We start from the raw sequence: 12,042 nt of genomic DNA on the forward strand, positions 1-12,042 counted from the left end.
TGTGTGTGTGTGTGTTTGAGGCCTGCTTGTAAAGAGGGCGTGGCCTGTCTGAACATAAGGGTGGAGTTTATTTAAAGTGTGTGTGTGTGTGTGTTAGGAAATGGTGCATTCTTAGAGACAAGAGGGGCGGGGCTGTGTCAGGCTGGGGGTGGGCCTGAGCTGTCAATCATGCAGGGACAGGAAGGGCCTGTCGGCAGAGTCTCCTGGTGCTCGTTAGTTCCCCAGGCACCGCTCGGGGCCACAGCAGTCCCACACACACACACACACACACACACACACACACACACACACGCACACTGCCTCATTAAGAGGAGACCTGGAGGTGCCCGTAGGAGCACTCACAGCTGTGTGTGTGTGTGTGTGAGAGTGTGAGTGTGTGTGTGTGTGTAAGAGTAAGTGTGTTTTTGCATGTGTGTGTGGATGTGTGTGAGAGCATGCATACGTGTGTGTGTGCTTTGTATGAACAGACTGGTTTCATGCTTTTACACACACACACACACACACACACACACACAGCAGGTGTTTGATGTCGTGTGTGCGATAGATGAATATGTCCAGAGTGAGTCCTACTCTGAGGTGTGTGTGTGTGATGATCCGCTATCGGTGTGTGTGTGTGTGTGTGTGTGTGTGTGTGTGTGTGTGTTCAGGTTTGTGAGCAGTCTGCTGGAGGAGCCTGAGGTGTGTGTGAGCGGCGCTGGTCGAGGTCCTGCTGGAAATGTCATACACAAGCTGTTCGTCAGCTCTCAACGGGTAAACACACACACACACACACACACACACACACACACACACACACACACACACTTACAATGTGACTCACAATCTTATACACAGGCACACACACACTCATAAACACACAGACTCTCTCACACTCAGATGTTTACACTCACACTTACATGCTGACAATCAACACACACTCACTCTCTCACACAGACACACACTCACTCACTAACAGTCTGAAATACACACACACTCATTCACTCTCTCACACTTAAATGCGTACACACACACACACACACACACACACACACACATATATACTAATGCATGCACTCTTACACTACACACTCTCGTATAAACGCACACACTTACACACACACACACACACACACACACCGCTAATTAAACACCTGAGAGAGATGAGATGTGTTTAAAATAAGATGAGCGCATGTGAAGCCGTCCGTGCGTCTGTCCAGCAAATCAGCATATCCCGCTGTGCAGCTGACCTGCAGATCAGACGTCAGTGTTTCACCTTCTCTACTCGTCCTGCAGGTTAGGACAGCTGTCTGATTCATTTAATCTAAAAACAGCGTCTGTAGTCGCTCATCATGCTAATGAATCAATCTAACCCGGCGTAAATTAAAATAGAGCAATCAGGAAATCAGTCAGTCAGTCTCCATCCACACGCTGACGTCCTCAAACCCGCTCACTATTGAGGAGAGTCATGACCGTTCACCACGGAGAAGCTGCATGACTCTCTTCATCCTGTGAGGAACGCAGCGCTGCTTCACTCTTACACTAATAAAAGCATGGAGGATATGGAGGTGTTGATAAGACTGTTGTTAACCCTTTATGATCATGATAAGACGCATGTTATGAGTGTGACTGAGTGTGTATGCATGCTCATGACGTCTGCTGTAACAGCTGCAGTAGCGGATGCTCTTCAGACACATGTGCTGTGGTGCTGACTGCAGTCAATCATCTACATGTGTTTGTCTGGGGTTTAATGTTCTGGGTGAGGCAGAAGACTAAACGATGTTCATCCAGGTAAATACTGTCAGGCCGATAGTTCCCATTACTCTGATCAGCAGCACACACTGTCTGTCAGCACATGGAGATATGTTCATCTGCAGCCGCTCACACAGATCTGCCGTTTGCGCCTGCACGAGCGCCACATGTTCATGTGCACACGAGAGAGTTAAACACACGCTGATCAGCACCTGGTAAACTCCTGCATCAGTACTGCAGCGGGTCCTGCACAGAAGTGTTGTTCAGCCACTCAAATACCCCACACAGTCGCCGATCTCACATGAGAAATGCTCGCGCTTCTGGAGAAAGCGTCAAGTATAAAAGTCTTCACAGGTCTCGACTCATGTTAAGCACACACACCGAGCTCGCAACACAGATACCCGCGCACACACACACCTCGTCAGCTTGTGGAGAGAACTAAACGGGCTGTGTTTCCCGTGTGGACCTAAGTAATGCCCGTTACAACAAACACAACCAGATATTATCCAGTATAAGCGGAAACACAAGCAATCTGGCTCAGTAAGAGTCTTTCAAAAGTGCATTACTGCAATGCAAAGTGTTGACTGCCCAGCTACTAACGGTAACGCTACATCATCCACAGCGTTACGCCACGCTAACATTAACAGTGGAATAAACACACACATTCAGTTACAATGAAAACAGCATTTTCCTGCAGTCGCCTAAATAACTCTTCCACATTAAATGCTTTTCCATCAGCTGTATTGACTAATACAACAGCCTCATAATAAACTATGATGATTAAGAAATAATAAACGGCTCATTCTCACATTGCAGGATGCTCCGAAACTGTAATAAAAGCACAGTGAACTCAATAATGTGTATGTGTTAATGCAAAATCATCACCATTATCTGCTTATTTAACGGCATTTTGCTACTCAAAGAGGCTATTTTCAGCTGCAGGAGCACAATACACCAGGAGAGATCCCACTTCTGCCAGGAAAGCAGACATGTAGATTCTTCTCCAGAAGAACAGTGAAAAGCTGAGAGTTTTCCTTCAGAGCACTGGCCATTCTTTGACAGGAAAACTGTGTTTATTTGTTTCACAATTATTGGTTTTGCTTTATTTTGCATAAAAAATGTAAGATTATAATAAAGTTGTTAATTCCGTGTATTTTTTCATAAAAACACTGCAAAAAGCACAGATAAGAGAACCGTTAAAGTACAGAACTGATAAGTGCTCTCGATACAAATAGTAATACCGCCTTAACGATACCCATCGCTAGCTGTGACGCTCTCCCTGTATTGTTCACCGCTGCTCTGAAACAGCATGCACGTACCGCTTGGTTATAAGTGTAACTCCCTGCCCACCGGCCGAACACTCAGCATACAGTAGAGGCTTTAGGATAAAGCATGCGAGAGTGTGAGACCAGCGACAATAATCCAGTTCATGGTTATCTCTCCAGCGCTTCTGCAGTGTGGACTGTGTCACAGAAGTTCTTGTAGACTGAAGCGGTGTCAGTCCAGTGTTCAGTTACAGAGTTTCTCATAGAGAGTTCAATTCAATCATGACTAGTTTTGCTTGCTACACAACTGAACACGTGCTAGATATAACACAACTGTATATATGATACACATACAGAGCATCCGCAGAGTATTGACAGCGCTTGACTTTTCCCACATTTGTTTCTGTTACAGCCGTATTCCACAATGGATTAAACTGACTGATTTCCTCAACATTCACCACACAATCCCATGATGATGATGTCATAACTGAGCTAATAACACTTAATAGCAGTCGTCATAAAACCCTGCCTATTCCCTCATTCACATTCATGACGTGTGTCTAATAAAGGCGTTATGTCAGTCTTATGAACACCTCTAAAAGTAAAGTGTTGTTTGTTGGGAGGTGGGAAGGCCTGTTCCCATCTGCAGCTCCAGGACGCTCATCTACCACATTAGTTGAGAATATACTCGTGTCGGCCGCGGTGGCGTTCATCATTCCCTTGTGTTTAATGGTCCCAGTGTAAAGCGTGATGTGCAGCGCTGCACCGTCTGATCTGAGGGAACACAGCGGCTTTCCTCAACTCACTGTTAGAAATGCAGTCTGTTAGCCTGAACTCTGCCTCAATTACCCCCCGCCTGTGTGTGTGTGTGTGTGTGTGTGTGTGTGTGTGTGTGTGTGTGTGTGTGAGAGGGCTAAATTATAGTCTGTGTGTTGCCAGGCTGCAAATAGAAAGGCAATAATTATCGCAAGCATCCCCATGTAAATCATGTGAAATCAGGGATTCAGATGAGCCGAGATATCCTGGAGAACAGCAGAGCGCGTGGAGGAGTGTGTGTGTGTGTGTGTGTGCGCGTGTGGTAATGTTAGTCTGCAGTTGTGTTTGTGCATGTGTGTGTACATATGTTTGTTAGTTTGTGTATTGGTGGCCGTGTGTGTTTGTGTGTGCATGTATGCGTTTGTGTGAACCTTTATATATGCGTGTTGCGTGTGTGTGTGTGTGTTTGTGTAATTGAGTGCATGTATGTGTGTGCGTGCATTTGTATGTTAATCTTTGTGTGTTTGCATTGGTGCGTGTGTGTGCATGAGTGTGTATGTTTATATTTGTGTGTTGTGTCTGTGCGAGTGTGTGTGTGTGTGTGTGTTGTGAGGTTGTCTCCTGCTGCTCAGTGTCTGCATGCTCCAGCATGTCTGAGTCCTCACAGATGCTCTGATCTGGCCTTGTGCTTTCTCTTCTTCTTCTTCTTGTGTGTGTGTTTTCTCTGCGGACTCCTCTTGTCCAGTTGGCCGACTCCAGTGATGAGGTAAACATCTGACACTGTCGTCAGAGATATATATATTAATGTATAACCCCAGATCAGAGCTGAACGTGCGTCTGTCTCTAACCGCTGCTCTCTGCTTCATGCAGGGCTTCCTGGTGGACGTGGAGGTTTGTTGTGTTGTGCTGTAGACCGACAGTGAGAGTGTGTGTGTGTGTGTGTCACAGTCATCTCCGCTCATGTGTGGTTGTGTTACTGCTAGAGCTGCACAATATATCCACAAATTAGTAATTGTGATTATAATATAATGATATCCATATCATAGAAATGTGCAATAAATTAAGTGAATGTATAAATGGGTTGTTTATCCAAATTCTGACCAATCAGATGTGACCAATCTTTAGCCCCGCCTCTCCAGCAGCTGCTGTGAGCTGCAGCTAGAGTAAACACTACTGATCAACACTAATCTGAATGACACTGAGCTTTCAGTCGCTCGTGGGGTTTTATGAGTACAGTATGTCAGTTTGACACCCAGTGGTTTAACTAGGTACTAATAATGTGAGTCTACAGGACATCTATCAGCACAGTACTGACAGCAGCAGCAGAGAGTTCAGCTCAGATCTGCAGAATACAATAAAGCGTCTGAAACTGAACTTCAGAGCTGAGACTCAGAGCAAACCAACACATATCAGTGATTCAGCATCTACATTTACTCATGTTCAAGAGCTGTAATGTGTGTTCATTAGATGATAAAGCTCAGCGTGTGCTGGAGTGCAGTGAGTGCTCTATTCTGTGCTGCTGAATGTCTGTGTTTACATTTCTGCAAACAGTCAAACTGCTCATCACTGCGCATCTCATCATGTAGTGTGCTGTCAGGACACGGGGTTACAGTGTGACCTGCTCAGCTCATGTTCACACTCCTAATGTTTATATTATTTGCTCATTAATAACCTCATGTGGAACTCTGAATCTGCGGCTCATTTCAGAGTCTGCTGCTGTCCACCAGAGGGCGCATTTCAGTCACAGACGCACACTGTGAGAGTCTTCCTGACTGAATGAATGAAATACGCTGTTTTCCACCATCTGGCAACCCGGTGCTGGAATATAATTGGCTAAACTGGCATTGGGCGGGTTAAAGAGAGCAAATCAAAGACAGCTGCTCCGGCACATAACACACATGTTGACAGCAGAATATCTGACTTGTGTCTCAGATAAACAGGAGTGTTTACTGAGCATGTTTCTGAATATCTGCACACAGATGATGCTGTTTATATGATGCAGAAGAGTCCAACACTGACACAGAGCAGCTTTAAAGTCTATGGGGCTCTATTTTGATGATCCGGGCGCAAAAGCATTCAGGGCGTGTCAGAATCCACTTTTGATATTTTAAGGATGAAAACATCCACTTTGCACCGTGGCGCATGGTCTAACAGGGTTGAGCTTATTCTTTTATTGAGTTATAGGTGTGTTTTGAGAATAAACCAATCAGAGTCTCTCCTCCCATTCCCTTTAAGAGTCAGTTGCGTCGCTCCATAGCGCATTTGCTCTTTCCATGATGACTTTGTAAGTGTAAAAACTGAGTTAAAACACAGTTAAACAGAGCATCTGCAGCGCGAGAACGAGAGATGAGCCTCCTCACTATTCACTTTCAGTCTCGTGGATAAGGAAACGTGTTGTATGCACAGACATCCATTAGTCTATACATAATTAATTTCATTTTTTAAGCACAAAGATTTGTTTCAAAACTATTTCTAAATTCTAAGTTATATCCAAATACACATGCTGTGCCCCATACGGCCTGAGACCTGACAGGTGGACAAATCTATAATAATAAAGAACACTACTACTAATAATCACAATATACGAAAGCAAATTGTCATGAATAAACTGAAGAAACCCCCCGAGATGAAGAAGGCATGGAGGCGCTGGTGTTTATATATATGTAGGCTAGAAAATGTAAATATTTGTATGTTTTTAATCCTTTAATTATTTTTCATCTGTAAAGATATTGGTGTATTGCTGATCATCCTGTGTGTATTAAGCAATGTTAAAGCGAGGCGCATGACTAACACGCTCTGCACTGGACTTTAGATAGCTCAGTCTATTATAGTTCCTCAAAATAGCAACACGCCAGCAGTGCGCCTCAACACACCTCCTTTTTTAGACCAGAACCCCTATGGGCGCACACATGAGCACAAATGCATTTCTATTTAAACAGCGTGCTGCTAAACGTCAAACTGACTAAATGCCTTGCGCCGCATTGTGCCGGGTGTATGATAGGGCCCTAGATTAGCTCAGAAAAGTACACATGACCTGTGCATTTTAGTATGATCTCTACAAATATAAATACTTTTTAAATTCCTGATAAAGTGAGGGGCGTCCCAAATCACATGTATGCACTATTCTACCTTATTTTGTAGTGTAAATAGAGCAAGTGCTGCATTCACTCTGAACACTGTAAACAGAAGGATGCACTTATTCAGCTGATGAAAATAAGTGTGTAATGTTGAACACCACACACACACTCGCTCGCAGCTTTACTCGTGTAGCTGAAGGGACGGGGCTGTCAGACTCTGAGGTTGGATTATTTGATTTGTTTTGAATTGTGAAAGCTAAATCATTAGTAAAACTGCTCCATTTGAGACGACACTAAACTCTACACAGTTGATGGTATGCATAGTGAACTGTGTGTCATTTGGCATGCAGCTATAGTGTTTATGAAGTTATTAAAGTGTGAGAAATATCGTTACCGCTGCACTCAGCCACATGATGGCCTGTTTTCCCTCTATTGTGCAGCTCCAGCTACTGCAGTGCTTCTCAAACTCTCTTCCTCGACACCCCCTTTATACATGTAAAACACAGTCTGATCACTCGCTCACTCTGAAACACTCTGATTTTACTCATTGGTAATCTGAGCTCTTGTATTTTAAGTGAAATCTATGTATGAAGTAGAATGTTGATATGTTGATGTATATGCTGAGATAAATAGGTGTTGGACTGGACGTGGTATTTTTGGAATAGTCCATGGCTGCTTCCTTCTCTTCAGGGCTGATGCAGGAAATGCTGTAATCATAATGTAGTGTTTTCACGGTCTGAAAAGTGTTTAGATTTCGGATCAAGTGCTAGAAACTGCTTTAAAATGTAGTTGTGTTGCTTTCAGAATATTTTGTTACTAAATAGGTCATGCTAATTCACTATTGACATAATCAAATATGCTTCCCAGTACTGGGTTGCAGCTGCAAGGGCATCCGCTGTGTAAAACATATGCTGGAATAGTTGGCGGTTCATTCCGCTGTGGCGACCCCTGATGAATAAAGGGACTAAGCTGAAAGAGAATGACTGAATGAACAGATATTGCTCCTGTAGTAGTGTGATCTGGATTAAAATGACAGCAATGTGATGTTGGGCTAACATGCACACATTATTTCCTTAGAACACTCTACTATAGTGCTACAGAAGATGATAACAAATAGCATCTGATATAGTGTAGTATGAGCGATGCAGATGTGTAATTGGCCACACTTTTAATGTGCTGGAAAGTCTGATAATGCATTCTCTTCTATAGCAGCGGCAGTCACTGCTGTTCATGTCTGTAGATCATGAGAACTGTAGTAAACCTCTAGTGCGTTCATCTATATTGAGTAGAGTTTTCTACACAGAGCTCTGCGAAAAAGGTTTTAATTAAAATCCAGTTTAATCTGTAATGACGTCGAGATAATGTGATAATAACAGCAGTTACGTCACTTGTCAATGAAGTAAAGCTGTAGCAAAACTGAACAACACACACTACCTGACAAAAGTGTGGTGTCCTATCCAAGTTTTAGGAGCAACATATAATACCCGGACTTCTAGTTGCTGATTTGGTGTCAGAAGTGTCTCAATGAAAGGTGAAGGCCTCTAGATTTTGCTGATTTGAGCTCAATAAATCTGATCATGTCTTGATGTTGACTGATTTGATGAGGACAGTGCGCTCTGACTCTGCTCAGACTAAAGTCTCATCAATTGACCAAAGTGAAGGAGAGAATTCTGGAGAGAAACCGGGCTCAGCTGGGCAGCACCATTTCTCCTCTGGTCAACGTTCATGTGCAGAGCTGCAGTCTAGTCAGTTCTAGTATCAATAGCCCGGTCTCACAGTCAACAGGTGGACAAGACTGCAGCCTATGTTCCTTCACTGTTTACTTGTATCTTTACATGTGTTGCTGATGCCCCCTCCTCCACACCCTGTAGTGTCTGTGCCCCCTGCCTTCACACACTTCGAGAAGCACGGTGTTCTTCCACTGTGATCTCCCTGTGATAGCCCTGTGTAGTTCTACTGCCGTCATGAGGAGTGATCTCCTGCTGTAGTGTGATCTGAATCCACCGAGCATCTCCTCTCAGCCGTGTTCAGTCTCTGGGATGTGAAGAGTCAGTCACTAATTTGCTATCAGCTCTGCAATTAATGCAATGTGTTCCTGTGTGGAAGACTAGATTGTGTCCAGTTGCTTCACTCCTGCATCCTTATTGAGAAGCGTCTCTCTCTGCTCAAGACAAACATGTTCATGTGGTGGGGTTGATTCTGTAAACTAGCTCCTAGAACATGTTAAGTCACACTTATTCGCTAGTTCCCTCCAGCAGCTCTAAAAGGAAACTAGTCCTCATTTACACTGGTATTAGGATGTGTTTGAGTTGGTCAGATCACAGCTGTGCACTTCATGCATATTTCATGTATCATAAAGTCTTGCTCTATACTTTATATGTAGCTTCGGATTAGCTTTATAGGTATGTAAATTGTGTAGTTTCGCTATCTGTTATTATATGCATCTTAAATGAGTGGTATTGTTTTGGTATCAGCTTCAAATGTATGTCTAAGTTATTGTTCCATTTCGGTATCAGCTTCATATGCGTCTTTAATTTTGATATCTTCATATGTATATTTAATGTATCATATCATTACGGTATCTTCATTGTATTGCGTCGGTGTGTTTAATGTATCTTTTTGGTTTCTTCAAATCTATCGTTAATATATCGTATCTTGTATCAGCGTCATAAGTGTCTTTATTGTAACGTATTGATTTGTATCAGGGTATCCAGCCTGATCTCACGAGAAAACGTAAGTATTTTATGTTTTGCCAGTTTAGTGGCTAATTCGTAAGAATTTGTACGAGTTCAGTCATACGAAATGGTACGATTTTAAAAAGGAGGCGTGGCACCTGACCCCACCCCTAACCCCAACCGTCATTGGGGGATAAGCAAATCGTACTAAATTGTACGAAATAGATCGTACGAATTCATACGAATTAGCCACTAAATGAAAAAGTTACGAATTGCCGTGAGATTGTGTTGGGGTATCTGCTTTATATGTAACTTTAATGTATCATATCATTTTGGTATCTGCTTTATATGTATCCCTAATGTATTGTATCGTTTCGGTATCTGCTTTATATGTATCTTTAATGGATCGTATCGTTTTTTTATCGTACCAGCTTCATATGTATTATATTGTTTCGGTATCAGCTTCATATGTATCTTTAATGTATCGTATCATTTCGGTATCTGCTTCATATGTTTCTTTAATGTATCGTATCGTATCGTTTCGGTATCTGCTTTATATGTATCTTTAATGGATTGTATCATTTTTGTATCGTATCAGCTTCATATGTATCGTATCGTTTCGGTATCAGCTTCATATGTATCTTTAGTAGATCTTATCGTTTTTGTATCGTATCAGCTTCATATGTATCATATTGTTTCGGTATCAGCTTCATATGTATCTATAATGTATCGTATCATTTCGGTATCTGCTTTATATGCATCTCTAAAGTATCGAATCGTTTCGGTATCAGCTTCCTATATATCTTTGATGGATCGTATCGTTTCGGTACCAGCTTCATTTGTACCACTTGTGATCAGATCAAAGTAAAATATATCGTATTATCATGCATAAACAATGCAGATTGCAGTAAATTTAGTTCAGTATGCTAAATTCCTCAGTGGTGAAGCATTTGACTGTGCATTTAATGTGTGTAAATCAGCTTTGGGTTTGTTGTTGTTGACTGGTGTGTGTTCTGTTGTGTTCAGGCTGCTCTGCTGGCTCCCATGGAGGAGGAAACGCTTCGTTCTGGAGGGTCTGATGACAGAAAAGCCTTTCCAGATTTTCCGCCCCCTGCTGGCCGGGAGATCCTCCTGCGCACCTGCGTTCCCCGTCCCGCACCGTACTCTAAAGCCCTACCGCAGAGACTCTTCTGTGTGCTGATGCGGGACGAGTTCAGGCTGGCCGGCGCCTTCTCCTCCGACACCTCCTTCTTCTGATTCTGGACCAGCCCAAGGCAAACGCACCGCTAAACGCTTCTATGTCTGTTGGGTTTTCACACATGCTAATAATATCAGTTCCCCTACTGTGTGCTTAATGAGAGCAGCTTTAGATCCTCGCCCCAGGAATCATCCGCAGAACACTGAAACTGTCCGAGAGGTCCACATTCAGCATCATGCGTTTGTGTTTCAGATCATACGCTACAGAACCTGCTAACTCTGACACTCGTGTAGGTGTGTGTGTGTGTGTGTGTGTGTGTGTGTAAATGTCAGAGCAGTGTGATCTTCTCCACTGTGCGCATATCCAGATTTCTCCGCGGTGAGGATAATAAAGAGTGTGGTTATGATGAATGTCTCCGGCCAGAGCGGTTCTTGTGTTTGTGTGTTGATGATCACTCGCTCATTAGTGCTGCGCTTCGCTCTCGCTGCTTTAATTGCATTATGGGCTTTAAACGGGTGCTGGAACATTAATACACGGACGACAGTTTGAGGAACGCTTGTGCTTATAAATAACTCTGCGCACGGTGGATAATGACGTCTCTCGACCCACAGAACTACTTTTAGAGGCGTTCACATGCAGATTAATAGCGGAGATAATTATAACAGTAACATCAGCGCACGGCTGCACGCTGAAGCAGGACGGAGCCTCCTCTAAACACTAGTGTCATATCTTCACTTGTTTTAATTTGCATTTATCAGTAATGTGAGTGAAGCAGAACACTTTAAATGAACCAGTACAGTAATGCGTCTCCAGGAGGATACAGAACAGCCATGGCCAGCTGCTTTGTGTCCTCTTTATTGCTTGACGGTGATGTTTCTGTTCGTCTGAGAGTGCAGGTGTGTTTGTGTGTGATGAGGAGATGTCCTGCTGTAGAACGTCACTTATTCAGGATCTCTCCTAAATAAATGAACTCTGAGTAATGCACATGCAGAATGTTGATTGCTGAACAGTGTTGATCTTCATTCTCATGCCTCCTACTCTTCATCAGTCCATAAATAGAGGAGAGAGAGTCTTACACTATTCTGAAAGGCATGCTTTTATAGAAGTACACCTTCAGAGCTGACGGCAAAACATTCATCCTTCCTCTGAAATGATTCTGTTTAGAGTATTTCCACAAGTGCAGTTTATACAGAGAGACACCGTTAAATACAGGAGTGTTCATTACTCATCTCTAATAGCTGATGTGTTCCTCTTCTCCATGATGACAGCACATAATATTAGACCAGATATTCTTCAAGACACTAGTGTTCAGCTTACAGTGACATGTAAAGGCTTTACTAGGG

General features: G+C 43.1%; 1 protein-coding gene across 5 annotated transcripts in view; it reads left to right on the top strand.

Annotated features, from left to right (window-relative positions):
• rab3gap1 (RAB3 GTPase activating protein subunit 1) overlaps window positions 1–11,105 on the top strand; it is a 66,109-nt gene extending 55,004 nt beyond the window's left edge. For 2 of the 5 annotated variants that reach the window (XR_012385029.1, NM_001077788.2), the window contains 2 exon segments: window positions 648–750; window positions 10,528–11,105. Coding sequence is in view for 3 of the 5 variants with exons in the window: in NM_001077788.2 (NP_001071256.2) it covers window positions 648–750; window positions 10,528–10,758 (334 nt within the window). In the remaining 2 variants the exon portion in view is untranslated. 5 annotated transcript variants of the gene reach the window in all.
• Window positions 11,106–12,042: the final 937 nt, after the last annotated feature.

The sequence above is a fragment of the Danio rerio genome, chromosome 9, assembly GCF_049306965.1.
Source record: "Danio rerio strain Tuebingen ecotype United States chromosome 9, GRCz12tu, whole genome shotgun sequence".
In the NCBI taxonomy this organism is placed as follows: Eukaryota; Metazoa; Chordata; class Actinopteri; order Cypriniformes; family Danionidae; genus Danio; species Danio rerio.